The sequence below is a fragment of the Hakea prostrata genome, chromosome 3 (assembly GCF_041222555.1).
Source record: "Hakea prostrata isolate BN-2017 chromosome 3, UWA_Hpros_2, whole genome shotgun sequence".
Taxonomy (NCBI): Eukaryota; Viridiplantae; Streptophyta; class Magnoliopsida; order Proteales; family Proteaceae; genus Hakea; species Hakea prostrata.
In genome coordinates this window covers 4195384-4221530 of record NC_142602.1, presented here as the reverse complement: position 1 = coordinate 4221530, position 26147 = coordinate 4195384, and the positions used below count along the sequence as shown (strand labels likewise).

Sequence of the window (26147 nt, the reverse complement as noted above, 5' to 3'; positions counted from 1 at the left end):
ATCTGATTCTAGAGTAGCCATCTTGATGATTCGTAGAACTCATCGTTCCCCTTGGTTCGTTGCAGAACTCACTCATGAGATCACTTCCTTACAGCGACAGTTCACGGAGTGTGTGTTCATGCATTATGTCCGAGAGTTAAACTATGGTGCGGATTTTTTGACTAGCCTCCTTCTTGAGGCGTCGTTGATCCATTTTGATCAAGGGGAAATACCTTATGCCCTCATGGATATTGTCTGTGATGATGTAGAGGGAAAGATTTATTATCGAATGTAATTTTTGTACATTATTTTTCTAATATTATCAGCTACCTATTCTAAAAAAAAAAAAAAAAAACTATATTGAAGATTTCCAAAGGGCATTATTGGGATTTTCATTTACAACATTAGTTAGAGAGATTATCAAATTCAGCCTTTAAGGGAAGAATACCCTACAACACTTGAAGAAGACCTTATCTCAAAGCAATTACCTAAATTGCCTGAAGAACCGAAGACGAGGGAATTTGATCAGATACTGCTAGTCTGCTATTACACCTCTCCCTTGCCAGACTCTAATGATTTTTTTTTTTTTTTTACTGAAAGACTCTAGTGATGAATTCTTAAGTAAGCGTGCCTTTCCATCCAAGAGATTTGCATCTGAATTCAACTTATAATAGTGCCTCTCCGGTGGTGTCTAGGTTTGATTTGGGGTTGCACCTGTAAGATATGTGAAGGGAGCCAGTAGCTTCAATGATGGTATTGCTAAAAACTCTTCACTCTCCGTAGGCGATGGTGGTGGATACGTTTATCATATCCAGTATATTTTTCTAGTTCTGTGGTTGTCACAACCAGTTTGTTGAGGGTTTATTGGGCTCAACCCATTCCTTAGTTCTTGTTTTTTCCCCTTTTGTTTGGTGTTTGTGTCTGTGTTTTCTTTCAACATTATGAATGAAATGTTGAACTTTTGACCCAAAAAAAAATGACTTCAAAAGGAGACTAACAGTTTGTTGAAGGTATGTTCATTTCTAGCAACCATATAATTTTGTTTCAAGTTTTATCTCCTTGCATTTGTTAACTCCTCTTCCTCTTCTATGCCAAGAATCATTAAAAAATGTTGGAGAATCTCATCAGGTTATGCTGAGATTGCTCTAGGTCTGCTCCAAATACAGGCTCGAATTGAAGTACTTGCAAATTAAGATATGTGAAAATTTTAATAGCATCATATTCACATGTTTGACCTTTTGAAGCGACGACAAGCGCTTGATCGAATTTTTTAACTTTGTCAGGATTGTATTGACTACTGAGGTCAGGTATTCAACAATCTCACCTCAATCCCCCATAATAACTGTAGTTAGCAGATTGTAGCTCCCTTCATTATCATGTAACAAATAGTGAAATAAAGAAAAATTAATATTTCTTTTGCTAATAATAAAAAAATTTAATTACACAAATTAATTTGAATCCAAGGTTTAAAGTATTGGTATCAAGTATTAGTATCGTATGGTTAGGTGATTTTAAGAGACGTATCAAGTATTATATCGCTCCAACTAACGTATTTTAGTGTAATTCAATGGAAAGACGTATCAACTAGTATCGTAATATACTTCAAATCTTGTTTGAATCTGATTACCAAAAAAAAAAAATTGTTTGAATCCCATCACAGCCAATAGAATGTCTCAGATATTAATATGGACAGAAATCAATTTCTCGTACGAATACCAAGGACCGTTGGCCAACCAAAAGAACAAGCTGCAGTTGGAGGGAATTTAAAAGCCCATTTAATCTGAATTTGTCCGCCGCGAGAGAGAGAGAGAGGATTATTTCTCGTTTTCTCTCGTTAGGGCTTTAGCCGCGTTAACCACCTAAGAGTCTGGAGTCAATGTTTTGTCTTCGAAGGTATCGAAAAGAAAGGAACAGCGAGGAAAATATCGTCATTCATTTCTATTTATGCATCTAAATTGAATATCGTTTGTTTTAGCATTAGGTTTCCGTAGATCTTCTCTTCTCGGTTTCATCGATTGTCTCTCTCCCTTCCCACTCCATTTCTTGGATGCGTGTTCTGGAGATAGAATTGATTCAGAGTTTATCTCCTTGCTTGATCCGCTTCTTTCTGCTAATCTTCTCAAGTTTCACAATTTGAAGCTTCAATTAATCATCCGCTATTGTTGATTTGACTGCATTTTATCGTCGAATCTTCAATGGCGTCTTTCTCCGTGTCGTGTCCCAGCTCTTCTGCGACTCCTGTATGCGGATCGCAGCCACAGAATCCGAAGCAGTCTAGGATCTCCTTCGTTCCGGCTTCAACATCAATTCCATCGTCTTCGGCGCTTCTGAGACATCAGGTTGGTCATATACTACTCTCTGAAATTCTGGTATCTACTGAGTTACGGTGGTCATGGCGGCGGCTTATGTTAACTTTAACTTTAGATATTGAGAGTGTTCTTTAAAATTTATGTATTCTTTTTGCTGGAGGATACCTGTTTTGATTTGACTGCTTCTTGAATCGAATTAATGGAACCGTTATCTAATGGATTTCTGAAGAGACATGCTAAGTTTCTGCAGTTAGTTCTTCTTGTGTTTAATTATTGATGCCATTATGTCTTCCACAGGGACCTTTGCGGAGCCGATCAGCTGTATGCAAGGTATGGTGTCCGAGCTCATTGAGATTTTCGGTAGTCATTCGAATATATCTTGTTTTATATTTGTTTACGGAACTCATTTGAATAAATGGCATTTTCCAGTCCTTGGAATTAGTTTCCAACACTCTATTTGACTAGAACTAATTTCCAACACTCAGGAGTGGATATTTTTGAATTTTCACTTCGTTTGTCTTTTATTTTATTATATAAAGTGCTGTCTCTTGTTTCTGCTAAATCTACTTCAACATCCAAGGTTGCCATTGAAAAATCATCAAATTCAGTTCCAGTACTTGAAACCAAGTTGGAAGTTCCACCCTTTGAGGCGAAAGATGAGCCAGCAAAGACTGCTTCTCAAAACACAGTTCCAGATGCAGCATCCATTTCCGCGTTCATGGCTCAAGTTTCTGACCTAGTGAAGTAAGGGGCTCTCAACTTCAGTGTTGTTATTGTTATTGTTGTGGTTTATTAGTTACTGCTATAGTTAGCCTTTTAGATGGATCTTGTTGTCACCAAATTGGTGAGTGAGAATTTGTAACCTTTTGATTTCCCTATGTCTTAGTCCCAGAAGTTATTAAATGTAAAGGTAACAAAGATTTTTAAAAATACTAAAAAGGTAAAATGGTGTACGCACCAGCCGGGTGTAATGGAGTCTTGTATTTAAACACGTTTCAGCAGACAGGTGTGATAGTTTGCATCTCTGTTATTCAACTTGCTGCCACTGCATCAGCTGCAATCCATCCAACTTCTCTGAAGAAAACTGACCACCACCACCACCACCATTTGTTGATACTGCCTCCATTACCCTCCATGCCTCTCTTTTTGCTCTCCTGTCTCTGCACACCCATAAAGTATGAGAGTTCCACCCTTTTGTTGTGTTCTTCCAACCATGGAATGATATTGAGTTTCTAACCATCTCCAATTAGAATGTTTCGTTGATATCTGATAATCAACGGTGGCCTAATTTCTTCTGTCTTTATGGGGAGACGGACAGTGAGAAAGTAAGGGGGAAAATAAGTAGGAAATTGGGCTCATGTTGAAAATAATGAGGTAGAAGATCTTGCGTAAATCTCTTGATTACTTTGGAAATTTCTACTCTACGGAGAAGAAATGCCATACAAAAATGAAAAGAATACAAATTTTTGATGATTTGTTTTGTGATTTTGGGATCTTGCTCGAATTTTGTTCTGGTAAATCTATTATTTCAGCATTTTTGCACCTGTAAATGACCAAGCAAAACTCAGAAAACTACAATGCTTGGGAGGTGAAAATTTGGTATATCAGGAATTTTAAATTGGCCAAAATTGCCCTTGAAGTTTAGCTTTAGTACCATGGATACAAATACAAGCAATGACAATTAGTTTGAGAAAGAGAGGCATTGAAATGTCAAGATTTAACCACTTCAAAAAAAAAAAAAAAAAAAAAAAAACTAGAAGGTGAAGGAGGTACTGTTATTTCTTTCTTATTTTTCACTGTCCTTGGTTACAGCAAAAATTTCCCTGTAATAAATTATTCATCAGCGACCATAGATCGGGAGCTGAAATGTAGTTCATCGAGAATTGATATAACCTCCCCTGAGCAGGCTTGTGGATTCACGAGATATATCAGAGCTCCAGCTAAAGCAACAAGATTGTGAGATCATAATAAGAAAAAAAGAAGCTTTGCCTCAGCCTCCAGCTGCACCCCCTGTCTTCACAATGCCACCTCCTTCACCTCAAGCTATGTCATCTCAACTACCGGCACCTCAGTCTTCTGCTCCAGCAGCCCCTGCCCTGCCTGCTCCTGCAAAGAAGGTCAAGTCATCACACCCACCTATGAAGTGCCCCATGGCTGGAATGTTCTATAGGTCTCCTGCACCTACTGAACCACCATTTGTGAAGGTAATTTCATTTGTTTCCTGTGTCAATTTGTGTGAAATCAATTTGTTTTGTATGTTTGCTAGAAATACTATTCATGGATGGGGTCTTGATATAATTTGTCCACATATATAATATCTTTCACTTGGCTCCTCAGGTTGGAGATAAGGTTAAGAAAGGCCAGGTTATTTGTATTATTGAGGCCATGAAACTGATGAATGAGATTGAAGTAAGTTTCTCACTCTATCGATCTCTCCCTCAAGTAATTTTTACTGCATTCTTGCATAAACACTTAAAATTTTAAGGAGGAAACCAGTTTAGCTATAAAACTGTTATCTTGAAACTACAAACTTGTAGCTTTAGGATCTCTGTTCTCTACATATTATCCTGTTATCGGAATGCATATTAAAGATGTTCTTATCCATACAAATACACATGCATGTTGTGCCTGTGCAAATAGCTGAAGGCTACAAGAATATTCTAGCTGCCTCTGGACACATGTATAAAATTTTCTAGGAAGACAAAACCAAGAAAAATGCATTTTTGTTTGGTTAAAAAACCAAATGAGATGTGGTCTTACACTCTTACTCTCTCTCATGCCTCCATATTTTTTGGAAAGGTCTATTTTGTTGGCTGAAGGACAGATACATGGTGTACTGTATAGTTGGCTCCTTGAAATTTGACATGTGGCCATCCTGTGGTTTCCCTATCTGTCCAATGGTTGGAGCAGCCACATCATTCATCTATTTGGCCCACGGGGTCGCTCTGTTGTGGCCCTTGAAATTTGACATGTGGCCATCCTGTGGTTTCCCTATCTGTCCAATGGTTGGAGCAGCCACATCATTCATCTATTTGGCTACAAACAAGGGGTCAAGCTGCTTGACCCACCCAAATTTTTATCCAAGTGGGAATTTACTTGTCAAATCACAGGACCCTATTTCAACTGTATATGTGCACATGTTTTGCCACTTCATAATGTTTCTTAACCACCAAAACTGGTTTATTCTATAGGGGTGTGACATCATTTATCTGAGTCTGTGTATCCATGGTGCTATGACTTATTTTTCTGCATATCCATTGTTTATGACTTCATTTTGCTATGTAGGCATAGTGCATTTTGGTTGAAAAGAACTTCATGGGTTGATGATGTGTTTTTAAAATTCCTTTATCAAGATTTAAGTGGTAGCTGCAGGACTAATCTCTACTTCATTTTTTTATGAACAAATTTTGGTTTGTTACCCTTTTTTTCTTGGGTAAAACTAGCCCATATGTTGCCATCTAGGAGTAATAAAATGTAGAGCATTTGGACACTTTTGAGCTTGGCAAATCAACTCATGAATCATTCAACACAAGACTCCTGAGTCTTATCAAGTGGAAACAAGTTAGATTCTTAACCTGGCTCAAAGAGTGATTAGATGCTGTTACTTTCATGTGGAGAATCTTTAATAGAATTGAATATATGCCTTTACATATGGTTGTTAATGCACTCAGTAACTGGTCTTTTTCTAGTTTGGGTTGGGACTTGGGGTTTGATGCCTCTTTGCCAGACCTAACTCAACTTGCCATGCACCCTGTCTTTCCAGCATGTTCAGTCTTTGTGTGAGTAAATCTGTCTGGTTGAATGTTGTTAGAAGGGCATCTTGGTACAGAAAAGGACTGAAGGTGTGATCTTAGTCCTATTTTGACAAGGACTTTAGTAAGTTAGATCCTAATACCAACATTGGTCATGTGTCAAATTCAAGAACTTAATAGAAGGCAAACTAAGGCTTACTATCATACTCCAACCATTAATCAACTTAATGGTTGATAGCCTTCAACTAAATTGCTCGGAATGTTTTGATGAGTATGACAAACTATTATACTCCACTTTTTAACTACATGATAAATTGTTTCCAGTGTTTTCTATGGTATCCATTTTACTTCAGGACATTTTGCATTTCTTTTTTCAACCAGACAGCTTGTATGACTCAATTGTCTAATTGATTATTCAAAGGATTTGAGGAGATTTTTGTAGGGCTGGGCAAAGTTATAAAGAGCTTCAACTGGGGTTCTTTTAATTAGCTTCAATAATGAGGCTGACAAATAAACGGGATCTGGAGTTCTAATTTTTCCTTCACTTTTTCTTGCATCAGGTTGATCAATCAGGAACCGTAGTTGACATACTGGTGGAGAATGGAAAACCAGTTAGTGTGGACACGGTATGTCTTTATTTATTTTTTTTTGGGTAGGAACGAGTATGTATGTCTTTATCGCTTCTGTCTGTATGCTATTCTAGTGTAATACGGGAGTTTTTTATTTATTTATTTTTCCAATATAGCTTATTTCCTCATGCTTTTTATTTTTCTTGTTGCAGCCTCTATTTCTCATTGAGCCTTGAAGTAGAGGATCCGGATTCCTTGAAATAGGCGAAGCCTTTGTTGACCAACAAGTTGGTGAACACTTAAAATTTTTTGCAGCCGGGGATTTTTGTCCTTTTTTTTCTTTCTGATTGGTTCATAGCATTATTTTCACACTTGTATTAGTCAGTAAATAAAGATCACAAATGTCTCAAATTTTTTTTTTCGATCAGACCAGAACTTATGTATTAAAAGCATCATTATTGATCTTTGTGAATTGTAGAAGTGTCTTCAAGGCAACATTTACTGTAGGAGAGTTTGTCTAGATATATATGCTTATTTGCTTCAAGCATTGGTCTTTGCATCATTATGCTGCTCTTGCCAATATACGCATAAGTCCCCCGTCCTTGTTTAGTTTCAAATTTGGTTATGTGTCCTCCCGTCGTAAACAATGATACCAAGCACCAAGGTGTTGGATGGTCGGTGTGGGTAAATGTTAGGGAAATATTCAGCACCATCACTAAGTTTCTCCCTAATATTAACTCTGCTCCCTAAGATGAAAAATTCATAATAATAAGATGCTAAAACGAGTCAAGCTGGTTTTTTTATTCAAGATTATTCTCGTCTTTTTGAAATATTTAACTTGCTGACACTTTTAACTGTGATTTCCTAATGACAAGAAATTATCTTGGATATAACTCTTGCAGTGACATCAATCTTCGAGGAGGGTTGGTGCTAAAAAATTTCTTAAACGTTATTAACTGGAAAAAAGATAAACTATTTGGTGTGGATCCAATGCGCAAGACACCGGCTTGCAGCTTTACCTTGAAGAGGACGCACCAGGGAAGCCCCCATAGCCTGAATTCATACCCATGCAGTGCAAGAACTTCGTGTCTTCCCATGCTCTCCCTACTATTTCCCCAAGCATCTCAAATTCAATTATCATACAAGAATAAATACATACGACAATCATCCAACAAACAACTTTTAAACCGAAGCAATGTCAATCTTGAATAAAGAATGGCAATAGAAATCAGAAATTGGATTGAATCGATCCCCATTTGTACAAGTGTATGAAATGCCATATCATAGATATTTAAAGAGGACTCCAAGCCCCTTCATCGGTGGGCCATTCAGAAGATCTTAACTCTTCCTTAACACTATGAATTACATAAGATGATTACATTAGCCTTACATTAGTCCAACATGTTACAAGGGACCTGCAAATACTCCTGCCTCATTATTAACTCCTGTGGTGATGTTTAGACTTCTTTTTCTCATGATGCTTCTTTTTTCTCCTTGACTTAGTCTCTTCTATTCTGTGCTTGGAATGCCGCTTTGAACTGCTCCCCAGACTGACCTTCTTCGCCTTTAAGCTGTCCCTATCTGTCACATCCTCGGATGAGCTACGAGACTTCAGCGAAGGAGGCTTCTCTGGTCCAAGAACACGCTGTTCCCATTCTTCCTTCACCCTGAAATCCGGGCTCATGAAAAGCTCATCCTTTGAGTCGAGAGATGAAGGTGGAAGATATGGACCTGTTTCATCCATTCTTGATCCTATGGCACCTCTACCCCGCTTAACCCTGCCGTCAGCAAAAAAAAAGTTACAGAAAACTTTCAAAATCATACGGGAGTACCAAAAGATGCTTGTTTTTGACAGAAACCCCATCCCGCAAGAAAAACGAGTAGAAGACAATCAGTAGACAACCATAAGAGCTTGGCAATTTACCTTGACTGTAGAAATTCTTCAACCTCTTCATCCCGCAGGCCACCTTCTTCAACAGAGCAGCAATCTCCTAAATCTCTTTTTCTTGATTCACATGCATCAGCAGCACTTCTTTCAGTTTCCCTGCATGGCCTATTTCCAGCAGTGTCGGTGCGGTGCCCATGTCTCCCACTTGTGCCCTCATCTCTTGATCTTGATTTCAACCTATCATCCAGTTGCAGTTCTTTCTGCCGGACTCGCCACATTTCATTCATTTCTACAGCTCGATTTGCTGAAAAATTCATAATACAAAATAAACAACCAATAAAATAGCACAAAAGCACAAAGGAGCAAGCACATTGACAAACATATTATAGCTACCAATCCCACTACAGTGGGTCCTCACTCCACCAAAAGGCGGAAACTCATAAATCCATTACTAGAATAACAGAAGCACTAGAGATTTCAATGACACCTAAAATGCTGGCCATCCATGCTATGAATTTCAATTGCCAGTTACTTCTTTAACACCCTGAAAAAAGGGACAGTAGACATAAAGGATCACAAATTGATATTCCATATCAACTAAAGTTCATGGCTTTCGGGAATAAGGCAAGCCCCACGCAGAGAGGAAGAGGTTAGATGAAAAATGTAAAATTTTGACTTGTTATATGTTCACTTAGGGGGGACAGGTAAAATCAAATCTGACTTCTTCAGAAGCTGCAGTATGCAGATACATTCTTCTTCCTCTGATGGCAACTCCAGCAGCAGTGCTTTTTTCCCCCTTTTTCCCCTTCACCGTGCTCTTTCCCTCTATTTTCCCCAGCCCTTCCCCCTTTTCCGATGGATTTTCAGACACAGGCACCTAGACAGGCAGCCAGTTCCATAGGTCCTGGAAGACTACTTTGGCATCTTCATGTCGCCTAAGCATCGCAATACTTCGACAACTATGACTAAACTCTAAAGTGGTTGATAACAATTCATGCATAGGACATAACAGCTGCAAAAGTACATGGCAGTGATATCCTTTTTTAAAGATTACACACTGCCCCTATTATTTGTTGCTTTTAAATTTTCCAACTAGATCTCACTATTCCGCAATAAAATGGGTTGTAAGTGAAAAAATATGCTTTTAACATTCTCCCCAAGTTATTATTATTTTTTTTCTCTAAAAGAGTAAATAATGCACAAAAGAAAATATCACTTCTATCTCTGAAATGCAGCTTGTTTTATGTCCAAACTGATACCGAAGCCTTGGCCTGGCTGGACCGACATGATCCACATTGGAAACCCAGACCAAGGACCGCGCCTAAACCAGATTCCTGGTCTGGAAAAGACTGGGTTTAGTAATATTTATTTACTTTAGTATGGGGTAGATCATGTACGATTTCCTTTAACCAATAGTAAGTTTCTTATTTTGACTGTGCTTACTATTGGTTAGTTTCTATTTCAGTTGCTTTTGCTTCTAGTCTAGTTAGGTTTTTATTTTTAAAACAAGGCTTATTGTCTATTTATTGTGCAGCTGTATGAGGACTTCTCAGTTCTGAGTTTTTAGTTATTGATAATAAAGTTTAGTAGAGAAATTCAGGATGTGTATGATTGTAACCCTCTCCTCCTCCTTCCTATTCTCCTAACTCTCTCTCAGTGCAGCGCACCTCAGCAGGCCTTTTCAGCATTACAAACTAGCTATAAAACAAGTATGCCATCGTGTGCAAGTATTATGTAGTTGAGTATACACTTCTACCGACCTTTTTATGCCTTGCAAACCAGTGCATGCAAAATTGTCGGTATCAAATTCTCTGTTGCAAAATATACATTCTTATTGTACCAAATCACCCCCCCCCAAAGAAAAAAAAACCAAAATAAATATATAAATAAGGAAAGGGGGCAAGAAACAACCCCATGAAAAAATCGTATAATTTCCTGTTAATGAACATGTCACTAAGATGCTACACACAATATACAGCAATACGAAATAGGAATACAAATTTGGTTGAGGCACTAACCTTGCTGCACCCCCCGAACAGTTGCTGTAAGGAAACGTGAATTTGGCCGGCCTCTAACTTCAGGTTTACGTAAATAGACATGTACTCCTTCCTTCTCAGCTTGTGCCCGTAACTCTGCTGCCTGTTTCATCAGAATTACAGCAATCCGATTTTCCGTCTCAAGATCCATTAGACCTGCCAGAGAACCAAAGCAACTTAAGCATTCAAGCATGACATCCTGAAGCCTATCTAGAGAAGATGAATCAAAATGCATACAGGGTGATGGAAGTATTGAACATACAACAGTGATATTAAATCACATATATTAGACAGTCCAAGTTGGACTACTCTTTCTTTCCATCCATCACATAAGCTCCAAACGTAGGATTGCATATTATGAATTTATTTATTGTGTATGCACTAAACTTCTGTTCTTGGTTTATATTAATATACCACTGGGGTGTATATATATAAAGAATAGTCTTTCTGAGTGTTAGCAAAAGAAGCAGTAATATAGCTCCTATACTTGGTGATTTTGGAAGGATATGTGATGTGAACACAAGGACCCCCTGCCCAAAACCCTAAGTGGGGCCCCTAGGATGGCTCCAAGAACCACCCTAATCTGACTGAACCAATATTAGGAAAGGGTGTCAATTTGGTACAGTACCAGTAATTCAGTACGGTACAGTACGGTACGGTATTGAATTTGAAAACCTCATACTGAAACCGTACCATACCGAATTTATACGGTACAGTATGAAAATGGTATTTTAAAAAACAGTATGGTATGAAAACGGTATAAAAATGGTATGAAAAAATGGCATACTTCGGTTTTGTTACGGTGTGAAACCCATTCTTTTATTATAGATTTCTTAAGCGCAGCAGTTGATGAAACAGAGCACATGGTGTATTTTCGACTGGGGGCAAAAATCAGTATGGTCCATTGCTATATCATGGGGATGAAGACAGAATACCACAGAAACAGAACCAAACTGCTTGTTCCTAACCCCTAGCAGGATATTCCCACAATATTTTTTATGGTGTTTCAAGTACTCCAAATGATCTTTTCCAATACTTTTACTACCATCCCACATGAAATTAGTACATTAATCCTGCAAATTTTTCAGAATAAATTCACAGTGAAGATAACCTTTCTTGTTGCTTCTTCTGGTATGGTAGCTAAGCTATATTATAAGAATTTCTTGCTCGAATTCAACTAAGCTCTAAAAGTATAACATTCATGTTTCTCTCCATTCACTGTACCAAAGATTCAGGATATGAAAAGCATTTGAAGAAACCACAAAACAAAATACAATTGTTTTGCCAACAGCATGTAGAATGACAAAGTAAGAAGGGAGGAAAAAGAAGAAGCAAGTATTGTAGCTCTAAGAGATTTTATGGATCAGTTTTCAGAACTTCTTCGCTAACACAAGGATTGCAATTGAGGGTAGACCCCCTGTTTTATTGCTAGAAAATCCATATGAATGTCTGTGGGAAGTTGAAATGATGAAGCAGACCTTCCTCCATTGTAGTTAAACCTTTAAGAATTTCTTTTTATTTCTTCAATTCTGTTACAAGAATAATTTGTATATGAACATATCAAACCTATTTTTCATTGCGTTGCCATGCCACATTTGTTCTGTTCATCTTGTTTATTCTAGTAATAAACCTAAATTGAATAAATATAAAGCCTCAGATTGCCAATGGTCATCAAGATGATATTCAGACGGTAATTCCAACATACAATCAGCAATATCATCACAGGCTTTAATCATATACTAACACAAATTAGTGCCAGGAATTCAAGAGAAAGGAGAACTCCATAACAATTAAAAAAAATGTAATCGCAGAAAACGGCTCCGTGGATGAATGGAAATTATCAGTCCACAGATTCCTATCAGCTTACGAAACTTGATTTTGGTCCGACCATAGCATCGCCGGTCATTGTTTGTTAACTACCGGCGACGTGGCATCGAACCATCACATTTTTCATTTTCTTCCTCTTTCCTTGAAGAAGGAAAAAATAAAATCATGAAAACAGCAAGAGAGGAGGAAAGAAGGAAAACCCTCATAGACCCATGAATAATCACCCACAGAAAACGAGAATGAAACCAGACCAAAAAACCCAATCAAATAATCGAAACCGACAAACCTCACCTGAAGAGCGAATTGATACCAACAAATTGGAAATCTAAACGAATCAAAGATGAGGTAGTCTCTGTTTCGTTGATTGGGGAAGAATGGAATGGCGGCTAAATCGCTTCTATTAGGATTGTCAGCCGGCTCTTCATATCAATGGGATTGCTTCCTCACTGGGATTCCTTATCTTCTTCCATCAAACTTGTTTGAAGGATGAATCATTAGCTTCACACTATCAAGGATAAGAGCAAAACCCAAAAGCCAAAACAAATTCCAAAGCAAAGATCCAAAAACATCAGAAAACGAAAGAATAAGCTAAACAACCACTGAGTCTACGAATGAAGGAAAGCTTTATAAAGACTACGAAAACCTAACGGGTGCCCTAATTCAACAACAGATGAATGGTACTAAATAATAAAGATGGAGAATGGTACTAAATAATAACACCTGATGAGCTAGAATTGTGAACTAAGAGTTTGTCACCCGAAATTTAGAGACTTGCTGGCTGCTGCTTGCAATCGAAACCAAAATCTAGAAGAATAGAAGAGTAGGAGACGAGATGAAGAAGGCTCTCACAATCTCAGTGATCAGTCACTGGACTGGAACGCAAACACAGAGTAATCGAAGGAAGAACGAACAACGAAGAACACTAAAGAGTAAAGGCAAATAACGTTTAGGGTTAATGGGTTATTAGTAACAAGAATTGCTTCCTGTATTGAAGAAAAAAAAAAAAAGAAGGACCGATATCTAACCACCAAACCGTATTACATAGTTATTGCATACAAATCACATATGATACCGCAATCCACATACCGGAGGAAAAAAAATTACAACCAAGTGACAAACTCAGATTTTTATTACTAATAATGCATAGATATATGACTGCGATTTCAAGTCTTACCTGAAGATCTCTGGGATGAAACCCAAAATGGTCTTCTGTCCTCAAGCGCTGGAAATAGCTGTGGCAGCCCAGCAGGGCGAGTGGGATGTAGGATTACAGGAGGAAGGCGAAGAATTAGCAGAAGGGAGTGGGGGGCGAAGAAGAAGAAGAACTGATGACCGTAGGAGATATCTCCGGAGCAGCAGCTGTAGAGGAGAAGGAAGCTACTACTCTGCAACTCTTAGCAGAAGAGATTGGGAGAGATTGATTTCCGCCTCTGCAAAGAAACCCTTAATTTCTGTACCGAAGAAAGAACCCTTAAATTTTTTCCCCCTTTCTGAAGCTCGTTCGTTACGTATCGATATGTAACGATGCGTATCGAAGTCGAACACGGTATGAATCGATACAATCCATGTACGTTTTATTGGAAACTAGAAGTTTATCAAAAAAAAAAAAAAAAAATAAATCTAGAATAAATTAACGTTGAGATTTTTAGTTGTGGGTCCTTTAGTGGACCATAAACTAATGTTGGGTCTCTTAATACAATGTATTAAATATGAGTCTTAAGTAGACTGACATTGTTAACCACCTTTAATTATATTCAAATTTTAAATATAAAATAGCAAAAATGTCCTTCAGAATATTTAATACATTGTGTTAATATATAATTTTAAAAAGAGATAATTGGTGATTAACCATTAATTATATGGTTAAAAATATATACATCTAAAAAAAAAGAAATTTTTTTTTATAATAACACAATGTATGAAATAACATGAGGGGCATTTTGGTCCTCTATGCTTGATATTTAAATATAATTAACGTGACAAATGGTGTTAGTCTGATTATAACCTACACGTAATATATTGCACTAAGGGAACCCAACATTAGTTTGTGGTTCATTAAGGAGCCCCACACGTAAAAAACTCATTAACTTTTCAAAGAAAAATACGTATCCATATTTCGTATCGACGCGGTGCGTATCAACTGATACATTAAGAAATATGAGAAACAATATGAAAAAATAAAATCCAGAGATGTATTGGGCTATATCATATCGCAAACCTACAATACCAATGCTTTTCAACCTTGTTCTCAAGTATTTATTTATCCACGTTAAGTTTCTCTAAATGCTACCAAAAATTTGAATCTAAAACCTCTTTGCCTTAGAAGAGGGCAAGTTTGACCTTAAGATATGAGATAATATTGAAAATAGATAAATAAAAATTAAGACTTACAGTATCTATAAAAAGGTTTGGATATAAATGCGTGTTTAACTATAAGCATAAGTTGTAGGGTTACTCCACCTTTTTTATTGTTAACAGAGATATTGTACACTTTTTCTCTCGAGGTGTTTTCAAAATAATACATGACTGTTTTGTTGACCAAAAATAAAAATTATTGATAAGTGAATCCGAGGTCAAAGGCTTCCACACAAGCAGAGTAAGATGATACAATTTTCCAACATAGTTTTGCCTCCGCAGTTTTGTTGAGACTGTATTATACTATAACTATGATACCATATCAAATATTGATATCACACCAAATTAACACCCCTGAATATACTCCAACATATTCTTGGGAACCAGTTAGGGCTCTCTTTGCTTCATGTTCTTCCTTGAAAATATTTAACATGTGATAGTCAACATCTTAAAAACTATTAAAATGTCTGCCTTTTGATGGATAACCTAAAAAATCTTCTTTAACATACAAAACTTTATGCCAAAACAAACAAAGCTACAGGGGAAGCTTTCTTCTCCATGCAAGGAGCCAAGGATCACTTTGCTAGAACGTCACCAACTTCTTTCCCTCATTCTTTGCTTATTTTCAATGGTGTGCTTCTGTATTCTGCTTGCTTGGAGGATCCTTAATTTGAATGTTTATTTGCCATTTGAAATTTGAAGTTGACTTCACTTTTATATTCATTTGTGTGCTCCTCTTATGTTTTCCTCTACTGTGCTTAAAGAACAAGTAGAGAGTTGTAGTTATCTAACCCAAGCCCTGAAGAACACAGGCACTTTGCTGAAAAAGAAACAAGAAAATGCCAAGATCTATTTAATTAGAAAGGATAACAATCAAGTTGGGGAAAAGGAAGGAATGACCAAAAACACTCTGAGCCAATCTCTCTCTATATACATAGAGTTAAATGGATTCAATTAGTTTGTATAGTATAGGCATAAAATAGAGTCTAGGGAAAAGCACCAACCAAAGGACAACTCACTGTTGTCAGAAACGAACTTAAAATTTATGGGAAAGCAGGGGGATATTGTGGGTATCAATTAGCCAGGCAGGAGCAGCTCCAGCAATCCAGTCCTTTTCAAAGTAATAATTTGTTGTCTCTTAATTTAAAAGAAACACCACCAGAGAGTATTACCATACAGATTCTTCCTTCTAAAAAGATCGAGAAGAACTTGAAGATTGCATTATGTACAAGATGGATAAAGCAAAACAGCAAGGTCGTCCATACAGCCACAGAGGGCATATCACTTCCTGCTGTGGTAACCATTTTAAGCAACAGAACCCATAAAGAATAACAATGAATTATATGTATATGTCACGTTCTGCAATGAACCATTTAAGTGATAAAAACCACAAAGAACTACACTGGGATCTTTGAAAAAGCCTGCTTCTGTAGCATGCCATTTGAAGTCCACTGCTTGGTGCCCAGCTCTTCAAATTGCAGTCACAAGGAAAAATACAAACCCAATTCCAAATCCCAAATCTGAAACTTCAAGATGTACACCATTTTCTGCATATCTCAAAATCTGAGGCCTCCCATGAAAGACACTGTTTGAACCTCTCAATCCTCAAAATTAACTGTCTATAACCATTCGAATATTATTTATTAGAATTCATTCTTCCTCAGCAGTGGAGAGAGGTCTCAGGTCAGTATCCAATGCAGACAGGTTGGTAGTTAAAATGTTACCCGTTTTGTTTTCCAGCAAAGGCATCAATCTCCTCAATAAGCAAAATCTAACAGTAACATGAAGGAGATGATCTAGTACCTGTTTTGACAATTAGAATTCAGCATCATATGAAAGAATGAACATCAGGCACTTCACATATTCACCAAGAGAACCCTCATATAGATATATCTAAACTCTGAAAGACATATAAATGGATGCAACCCCATTAACAGTGCATTTGGAAGAGGGCATCAATGCTTCAGTACTCATTATCAGGATGCCACAAATGAGAAATTCAAAACAAAGTAATTATTCTAAAAAGAAGGGCAATAGATGTGGCTCGATCACAAAGTGATATCCACCATACACCAGAGACAAACATGTAATGAAATTAAAAACAATAAGCGAGTTTAAAGAAGATGCTGGCCCAAAACTCTGATCCATTGCTTCACCATATCAATCCTCTTGGCCATAAAATGCACCATTTCAACTCAGAGAGTAACAAACAAAATGAATAAATTCAGAACAAACTATTAACAGCAGTTTCACAGTGTCAGTGTAAAAAACTAAATGTTGAACTCAGTTCCAGGGGTTAACCACCATTGAGTTCCTCTCTAATATTTAACAGATAGGGGATCGGATTATTCATCTTGAGATAGTTTCATATGACCAAAATGATAAGAAACATGAAGAGTTCAGTGGATACAACAGAACACTAAATAAGATCCATTATTCCTTTACATGTAGTTGTGTATGTATAATTGTAGTGTATAGAATAGGCAGAAAGGTCATGCACAATAGATGTCGGAAAAAAAAAAAACTGAATTTTTACGGTTACTGGAAAAGCATATAGTCCTATTTCACATACCAGTAACTTGAGCAAGCATTTAATACACTGAAGATATTTAACATCTAATTCTTACAATTTCTGTTACCAATTTTACACTGGGTAAGAAAGGAAAAAGGATTTATTTATTACATTTTCTGTTGGACTTTAACAGGAATGGGGAGCTGATGGAAAAGCAGCATCCTCTGCCTTATTGGGTTCACTATTATCCTTCACAGCCAGGATGACCAGCAGAAAGATCAGTGGGTAACTCAATGTAGTCAAAGACCAATTCACAATCAGCTGGGTTAGTAAGGGGACTTTGTGGGTATCAACTTGCCATGCAACAGCAGCTCCGGCGCTCTGCACTCCCTTATAGAACCCACTGTATCTGCAGATTGGACAAAAAAAAGTTAAACATATAGGAAAGAACAACCCATGATAAAGTCATACAATTGAAACAAGCTCTTTCCTTGAAAACACAAACGGGAGAGAACAGATCACTGTTTGTAAGATGGGTTTTCCCTTAAGAAATAAATAACTAAACAAGATAGGGTTCCAAAAAAAGATAATTAATGAAGATAGATATATCACACAGCGAGCTCATCCATATAACACATGAAAATGGCACATGGGATGCATCACTTTCCCTTGTGGGAACCATATTAAGCAATAGATTAATAAGAGAGACCACGAATCATAAAGGGATACTTCACCCCTATATCATTTCCATGCCAAGCAATAAAAAGCACGAAGAGCAGCATGTAGTTTTAATGGGTAACCAACCAAAAGGAATTTAGGAATGAGAAATCAGTGGCAAAAAGGACATGGGGGTCTTGGTGTGAGAACCTTTTAAAGCACCAACATATCAAAAGCAGCCATGAATATGGCTGAATGACCAAGTTAAAGCAAACAAGTATCAAGCAAGTACCTGCTTAGAGTCTCAGAATCATCAGCCAGAGCTCCAATCACCCAATAAACCATGCTTTGGAACATGGCATCCAGCAATCCATAACTGAAGTACAGTACAAATGGACCTGCAAAGGCAGCTCCTGAGTCTTTAAAATCTAACTTACGTGGCAAATTATCCAACGAGTAGGTCAACTGAAAAGCAAGGCCTCCTCCCCAAATTGCTGTTCCCAACAAGGCAACAATCCCAATTCCAACAAAACCCCTTTTTCTTCGACTTTGACAACTGAAATCTAAGATATACCCAATTCCTGCAGAACCCAACATCTGAGCCCCCCAATAGAACACATTATTCAATCCCCTTGTTCTCAAATTAAACGCTGTCCCATTCACATTATTGAACTGGTAGCTGTAGAAGAAGTTGCTAGCCCATGAAGCAGGGATTAGAAGGAGCATCTTCCAATTGAGAAACAGTTTGAGAATCTCAGTTGTTTCAACGGAGACACTTGAATATATCACATTAGTACAGGAGGTCCCGTCATCCCGAACCACCTTGTTTGGTGGTAGGATGGCGAGGGTGAGGAGAACCCCGGTGAACATGAAACACATGAAGCCAATGTAAGTTCCATCATTGACAGAAGCTGCCTCTGAGCGATTGTAATTGAGAACAAAAGGAATCAGGCCACCAATGACACCACCCATGTTGAAGATACTCCAGAAGATGGATATATAGGTACCCTTGCGTTCTTTGGGAGGGTAAGCAGTCATGATAGCACCTTGTCCTGCCCAGACAAGGCCGGCTCCAATGCCAAGCAAAGCTCCGGCGACAATTGCAAAAGTTTGATTTTGGTAGTGGTTATAGTAGAGAAAAGAACCAGCATAGATTACATAGGTGAAACATCCACTGAAGAGGGTGAGACGAGGACCGAGGATATTGTAAATGCCACCACCGAGGATGCCAAAGATGGCGAAGGTAGTGTATAGCGCAGTGTTGGCATTATTGGCAGCAGTTGGGTCGACTTGGCCACCGCCGCCCATGCCAGAGAGGGCATTGAACATTCCCGGGCAACAGAAACATACGAGACCTATCATGACAACCTGAACCAAGGGGGAATTGAACCTGAACCCAGAAAGGGTTGGTTGTGAGGTTCCTATGGTATTGGTTTCTGTTTCTCCCAAGCCCATGATTAATTGATTGGTGATGGCTGTTGGAGTTTCGTTGATTTGGGTTCGACAGTGTTTTAAAAAAAATTGCAGATAAATGGGCTGAGACTAAAATTGCTGTTCTTCATCGATTACTGCAAATCTGAACCCTCCCTCCATCTTTTCTTTTCTTCACTTCCTCCAAAACCCATTTAAGATTGATGAATCAACTGGAAATTTAAGGAAATAAAACCAAAAACAGAAGGACGAGAAGAGTGAGATCCTTTGAAATTGTAAAGTGAATAACTTGTGATCCACACAACTACTTACCTTTACAAGAGAGGTTTATGCATTTGCAGTTCCTACTGCAGTGAAGAACACGTGCATGTCGTTCCTCAAGAGTCTCTCTCTGCCTCTCTCTTCTCCTCTACTCTGCTCCAGGGAGTTTGTTCTGCGCATGGGTTGTGGAGTTGGGACTCAAACCCAGAAAGCAAGGTTGCTATTACCTATATTTAGATATTTTTACTTTTTTAGTGCTAGATCTCGAGGCTTCACTGGCCAACTTTTCTCGGACAATTCTTGGTTTTGACTTCTAAGAATGCGAAATTTGACATGATAATGTCAAAACAAACACAAGCCCGCTTTATTGGGAATCAGTTCTGTATGGAAAACAGATTCCTACCAACAAAACAAAAAAGGAAACTTTGAAGACCATACGATTCAAATATGATTATAATTGATTAATATCATACTTATTTCGTGCAAAATGTCATTAATGTTTCGAATTATATGGTTATTTTATATCATTAAAATCCAGATGAATTGAGGTCTTTACTTCCTTTCATATCTCTTTATCACATATTAGGAAGGAGATTCATCCATAAATTCTGAAAAAAAAAAAAAAAATCAAGTCTCTCTTAATATGTGATGAAAAAAATGTAAGGAGAACACAAACTTCTAACAAACAAAATAAAAGATTCCAACTCAATACAAATATGTTATTTTGATTCTATATCATCTAATACGGCATTAATAATAATGATTTTCATTTAGATAAACGAAATATACTGTGAATTGATAACTTTGACTGTATAACCTCTCATAAAATTAAACTTATGTTCAAAAAATAATTATGTCATGAGAGTATAAAACCAGCTCAATCGATTTCTTCTAAAGAAATGACTATACCATCCGCGAATTGGTCCGATGAGTTTATTTCTCAATGAGTCTTAAATCATTTAATTGTGCATGGCATACCACAATTTGTGAATCAAATGAAAGCTTTTAAGGTACTTGTTCTAGGCTAGAGGAAATGTAGTTTGGAGTGAAATAACTATCTGTCTAATTATATCACCAAAGCAAAAAACTCTATCTAAACTATCTATGAAAATGCATATCATTCTAATTTTAGGAATTAGGGCAAATTGAATCTAAAAACTATCTATCTAATTGTATCACCAAAGAATAAAACTCTATCTAAACTATCAATCAAAATGCATATCATTCTAATTTTACGAATTAGGGTAAATTGAATGCTACTTTTGATTTTAGACCTAATTATATGCATTTCATGGAATTGGTCTAGCTACATACTTTATCTTATCCTTTGGTTATAGATAACCTTAAGGGGCGCATTTGGTAACGGACCAAAGAACTGTTTCTAACGTTTTTCGTTCTTAGAATGCCGAAGAATGCCAAAAAACATTTGGTAGAGTAGGTCGTTCTTTTGTTTTCAATAAATGAACTGACCAAATTTTCTTATCTAAGAAGACTTTTTGCAAAACAACTATGACTTGTTTTGACTTTCTCAAAAACAAAAAGTCTGTCAAAATAAGTGAGACATTCAACCCAAACTTCATTTACATGCAACTTCTAACTCCTTTCAGCACAAATTTATATATATATTAAAAAATCTCAATGTCAACACAAATTTTACCAAACAGTCAAAATTGTGTTTAGACTACTTTTTTTTTTTATAAAAATATTAGAAAACTATTCTAAGAAAAATGTTATTATTAGAAAAGACTTTCACCAAACGCACACTTAGTCATCAATTTTGGTCAAAGTTGTGAAGCAAAAATTCAAAGTGACGCTTAAACTTCAAAGATGTAATAGGACCGTTTTATCTTTTGTCGTGTTTCTTTTTTATTGGTCTTTGTTACAAAGTTGAAAGTGGAAACAATAAAAAGAGATGTTGTTATACTCAATGCTGCCTTGCTTTTTCTGGTGATCACGCTTGTTAGTCCTTCTTGTAAAATTTTCTTGCCCCACTATGATTTATTGGAAAAATTACTCATGGTTGACATTTAAAAAAATTTTAAAAAAAAAAGTTACTCAATAAAATATTTTTAAAAGTCTTACTCAAATGAATTATATTTTTAAAAATAATTATTGAATACTAAATTTGTAATATTTTTCTCTTATCAACTAATATCTTATCATGAACTACTTAGATTTTCTGCAAGTCTTTCATTGTAAATGATACGAATGATAGGAAGACTAAGAGCCACAAATGACAAGAAGTTGTGGACCCTAAAATTAACAAAAGGGTAAAGGAATTGGTAAGCGTTTCTCACAATTTTATATATAAAAGACTTAAAGTGTAATTTGAGTCGTTTATGGCAAAATATTAATTGAACGAAAGCAATTATCACAAAATTTGGGATATGATAATTATTTTAAAAAATATGATCCATTTAAGTAAAGTTATTCTTAAAACATCTTATTGAGTTAAAAAAAAAGAGTAAATATTTTTCAAAGTCGGACCATTTGGTTTCCTAATTTATTCAAGTTTGGTTCTTGGTTAAGCTTATGATAATTATGTTTCCAACTAAGTTGGCTACAACAATTTTTTTCAGTGTCTCTTGAATCTTTTATTCTTTATAAGTGAAGATAAAGTTGTAGTTTTTGTTATGTCAAACCATATTTAAGACTTTCGAATCGGTACGAACCGCCTGGATCAGAGCCAACCATGTCTAGCTTAATCAGTTGCCAATATGGCACTTTTCGAAAACAAGCTATTGGGTCAATCGCTTGGTGACAATTTCCCTTAAGAGACTTCTTAACTGTCTGTTGGTGGGATGGTCACTTGTCGACCCCCACTTCCCGGCATGATCATCGTCTGATACGAAGCGATCCTTGTTCAACTGTATGTATGCGAGAGCATTAAATTTAGCATCTTATGCATTTAATGATTTGCATTTATCAAGGCCAAAACCCCTCTATGTGTCACTTCTAGCTGGTTTGTCTAAAGTTCATAATGGATGTGTCACTTCTGGTGTCCGACATGTCACATATGGTGTCAGCTTTCACAAAATCCACCATAAGCCATATCAAGTGTGCCAAAAACAATTTTTTGTATTGGTTCCTTCGAGGAGGGTCATTGGGACTCGTATATGACCATCCCATGGTTAGCATCAATCACCTCCTGGTTGTTTCTTCTTCTTTAAGAATAGTAACTCAGATATATATCCTGTAAGAATAGGCTAAGTCAAATTAACCTTGCATTAACTCCTGCAATTACCTAAGAGAACTTCATCTCTTTCAGACATTTACTCCTCTCTATGAGAAATTATGTTATCCATAATTTGATTATCAGAGGCACCTTCCTGTCCATAAAGACAACCTGCTCTCACGTGTTTTACTTGTAAATAGATTTTTGGTTCAACACACTTATTGGTTGAACTAGAGCAGACAGATTTTGGAACACCAATTATGTTTCAAGATTAAATTATTTTCCTCACTGCCATGGTTGCTTGTCTAAACATCTGGGCATGTGGGCCTAACTTATGCACTTTGTCCTGTTGTACAGAGAAGCTATTCCCTTAATGGAGAAGATGTTTTTATGTATACTTAAAAATAAATAAATAAATAAATAAAAATCCTCTGTGGATATAGCCTTTCTGCATAAAACTACCTTATTAACCTTTAAAAGACGATTCTGCAACGTTATCATATTATTTGTCTTTTAATGATTTTGTTTTTTGGGGTCAAATCTTTCAATGATTGCTTCTGACTTAATCATGGATTCATGAAACCCATATATTTGTTCCAAAGAGCCAGGAGATTCTCAGATTTCAGACAAAAAGATGAGTTCCCTCTGGGTTTTTTGATTGGCTTTGTAGTATCAAAGCATCGCATCAAGCAAGTGAAATGAAATCGTCCCCAAATACCAAAAAGGTCTCCAGAAGGTCATGGGCACATTCTTAGCAAGAGAAAATGAAAAAGTGTGCTTCACAAGCCCCAATAATGACAGTTTGTATTCAAAGGGTGCACATGTCAGGGGGGAGAGAAAATGTCAAGAGAAGAATCTCCAGAAGGTCATTTGTACTACAGCCATTTTTCTTTTTCTTTTTCTTTTTTTTTAATTATTAAATTCCCATATTACACTAGTATGATAAAATATACAACACCATCAATTTCAATTATATATTTCGATTTACTACTAAAAAAGAAAAAATATATTTCCTCTAATTCTTCAACAAGAAAGACTGATCTTGCCAGTCCTTGAGGAAGAATGAGGAGAGGAAAGGTCATCAAGGTCAGCGAACACTTTTAATTATTACCACGTGAATATTAGTGAAGGCATGTGAAACTCTGAAAGGAATCCTGCAACCTGCAATTACTTCCCAACTGCAGAAAAGAACAGAATCAAAATGCAAGAACTCTTCCATACATAACTATCAAAGTACATGTTAACAAGATTGGAACACCCACTGAGATTAATCTGGAGTTTTTAAGAATCTTCAGAAACAGTACTGAAATGAAGCTAAATGGTGCAGAATTTTCTCCACACTGTCTGATTCAGTGACCAAACCTTCAAGATAAAATTCCTCTCTGGTCTGGCAATTTAAGCAACACCAATCAGTAGAAGCAATAACCCTAACCATCCCAATCAGGATCCATCATAAGAATGACTATATACCTGAACATTTAGCTTATCCTATAATTTGCCTGTCGGTCTCCATATCTTTCACCTTAACCAGATGGTGCATCGTTTCGTCCCCCTTCTGTTTCACAAAATGATGGGGGAAATCCGAGTCTCCTATAACTTTCTGAAGGTATCAAGAATATACATGGGTTTGTAGCTACTTCCAGGACACCAAAATTCACATTAACGGCCTCATTTGAACAGAATGGGCAACCTTGATTACTCAACAGAACCCTTCTTCATGATGCTTTCTATAAGTGCATGCTCAGTACCAGCATATGGCATGAAAAGGAGAACACGAATTGCTTTGAGGAAGAAGACCAATGACCCAAAAGAAGGCAAAAAATTTAATAAATTTATATGATCAAAGTAATAGACATTGTACCCCATTTGGAAGATTTCTAGGCATTGGAAGTGCAGTAACATATCTCTGGGGGAATGTTTTTTGTGGGGTTAAACCTGCCTCAGAGGATGATGAGGTCTCAGCCCCATCAGCATTGCTTCGGCCATGGAATTTAGCAAATCGGTTCATAACAGAATAACCTTCCAGATCCTGGCAATCCACTCGAAGGTCTAATATTGATGCTCTCTTGTCCAGTCTGCATAATCAATGAGGACAGCATTGAGAAACCATATGAACATGAGAACCCCAAGCAACAAGTTAGCTCTCTATATTCATCCAAAAGAAGAAGAAGAAAAAAAGTTTGATCTCTGGCACATTGAAAAGCAAATATCGAACCAACCAGCATTAATAAACACATCACATATGAGGTATCATTAATGGTTTCTGGAATCATAAGCACTACTGATTCCTTGAAGTGCTAATGGGCTGTCAAAATTTAAGTGCTAGGGTAGTTTTACGAAAGTAACTACTAACTGGTCATAAGATAAAAATACCACCAACTGCCAAAGCCAACAAGATACATTTAACTCCTCTAGGGTCAGGGTTGAGGATTTCTTACCCATTCATTGCTCAAACTTCAGCCCCAGACAACAAGTTGATAAGTTGCAAGTCCCTACAGAAATGTCTCAATAGTGCTACCTGAACCAGCCAGGGTCTTCTTAACCCCACCCAATAACTCCCTATGCCCTAATGTGGTTAGGACACCTATTTCAATCCCTCCCTCTATCTAATTATTTGTTTTCCTGCATTTTCTTCTTAACCTTGCCTCTGTAGGCTCTTCATTTCTCCACATTCTCTTTAGGTGCCACCTGGATACATGATACTGGCCAGTGACATGCACGGTGAAGGTGATAGACCCTTGGTCTCTGCATCTCCGTCGCTCAAATCCCGCTTCTTTGTCTCTTATTTCAAACCTTCATTTAATTCCCTCACTTTGTTTCACTATGCATTGGTGCATGTTCCTTACAGCCAATTTTGGCTTCTCAGCTTTCTTTTCTAATCTGATGATTGCAGCTCCCCTCAGCTACCTTACAGTTGCTAAATTCTGGTGCTTGAATGTTACTGGCATCAGGAAAGTGGTTACTTTCATGTGGCTTCCCTCTTGCATTGCTACATTGTGGAACTCTTTTTCTGCACCATTGTTGCATCAGAGCAGAGCTCAATACAGTGGACTGCCACTCCCCTTCCCACACCCCATCTGCAAACGTTGCTGGGTCCTCTAGACTCCAAGGAAACAAGCGTTCCCGCCACAAGTAGCTCTCTCGGACCCCACCGCCAACTGATTTTTTTTTTTTGGTGGGGGGGGGGGGGGGGGGGGGGAGATTCTAGATTCAGCATTCGACCAGGTGAAATGGATACACAAGCTTCTCACTTCCTGCTACCTCGCTCCCTCTACAGTTTTGGAACTCATTGCTAGCGTTACTGTGGGAACCTAATGAAGCAGTGGTGATTGTTACAACTTACAACTGAGCCACGTTTAAAGTGGAATCTTCTACTGTGGGAGCACAAAATAGAGC

The 26147-nt window shown here is 37.2% G+C and overlaps 4 protein-coding genes and 2 non-coding genes across 11 annotated transcripts in view; 1 reads left to right on the top strand and 5 right to left on the bottom strand.

Moving 5' to 3' along the window:
- The first annotated feature begins 1770 nt into the window (after nt 1-1770).
- LOC149020153 (biotin carboxyl carrier protein of acetyl-CoA carboxylase, chloroplastic-like) lies at nt 1771-7220 on the top strand. Its single transcript, XM_089148241.1, has 7 exons — nt 1771-2318; nt 2586-2618; nt 2869-3032; nt 4195-4492; nt 4626-4697; nt 6601-6666; nt 6822-7220. The coding sequence occupies exons 1-7, from the start codon at nt 2175-2177 to the stop codon at nt 6843-6845; spliced, it is 801 nt and encodes a 266-aa protein (XP_089004367.1). The 5' UTR covers nt 1771-2174; the 3' UTR covers nt 6846-7220.
- Nucleotides 7221-7673: 453 nt separating this feature from the next.
- LOC149020150 (G patch domain protein) lies at nt 7674-13887 on the bottom strand. The gene is made up of 4 exons (XM_089148242.1): nt 13535-13887; nt 10516-10689; nt 8534-8801; nt 7674-8387 (listed from the first exon to the last, which is right to left on the bottom strand). Exons 2-4 carry the CDS (start codon nt 10682-10684, stop codon nt 8048-8050), a joined length of 777 nt encoding a protein of 258 aa, XP_089004368.1. The 5' UTR covers nt 10685-10689; nt 13535-13887; the 3' UTR covers nt 7674-8047.
- Nucleotides 12179-12262, bottom strand: LOC149020152 (small nucleolar RNA snoR77Y). Its single transcript, XR_016172714.1, has one exon. It is a non-coding gene; the product is annotated as a small nucleolar RNA snoR77Y (small nucleolar RNA).
- Nucleotides 12331-12473, bottom strand: LOC149020151 (small nucleolar RNA snoR2/U65). Its single transcript, XR_016172687.1, has one exon. It is a non-coding gene; the product is annotated as a small nucleolar RNA snoR2/U65 (small nucleolar RNA).
- A 1906-nt stretch (nt 13888-15793) lies between the features above and the next one.
- LOC149020149 (UNC93-like protein 1) lies at nt 15794-19924 on the bottom strand. Of its 2 annotated transcripts, XM_089148240.1 has the most exons (4): nt 19628-19924; nt 18177-19527; nt 17399-17636; nt 15794-16518 (listed from the first exon to the last, which is right to left on the bottom strand). In XM_089148240.1, exons 2-3 carry the CDS (start codon nt 19337-19339, stop codon nt 17414-17416), a joined length of 1386 nt encoding a protein of 461 aa, XP_089004366.1. In that variant the 5' UTR covers nt 19340-19527; nt 19628-19924; the 3' UTR covers nt 15794-16518; nt 17399-17413. The 2 variants fall into 2 exon arrangements, with proteins under 2 accessions (XP_089004366.1, XP_089004365.1); XM_089148239.1 differs by lacking the exon at nt 15794-16518 and having other exon boundaries at nt 16938-17636.
- A 3246-nt stretch (nt 19925-23170) lies between these two features.
- Nucleotides 23171-26147, bottom strand: part of LOC149020148 (uncharacterized) — a 39865-nt gene continuing 36888 nt past the window's right edge. For 2 of the 5 annotated variants that reach the window (XM_089148236.1, XM_089148235.1), the window contains exon 10: nt 23172-24826. In XM_089148236.1, coding sequence (XP_089004362.1) covers nt 24592-24826 — 235 coding nt within the window. In that variant the 3' untranslated portion in view covers nt 23172-24591. Of the gene's footprint in view, nt 24827-26147 lie in introns of all 5 variants that reach the window. The other 3 variants (XR_016172155.1, XR_016172156.1, XM_089148237.1) reach the window with 3 other exon arrangements.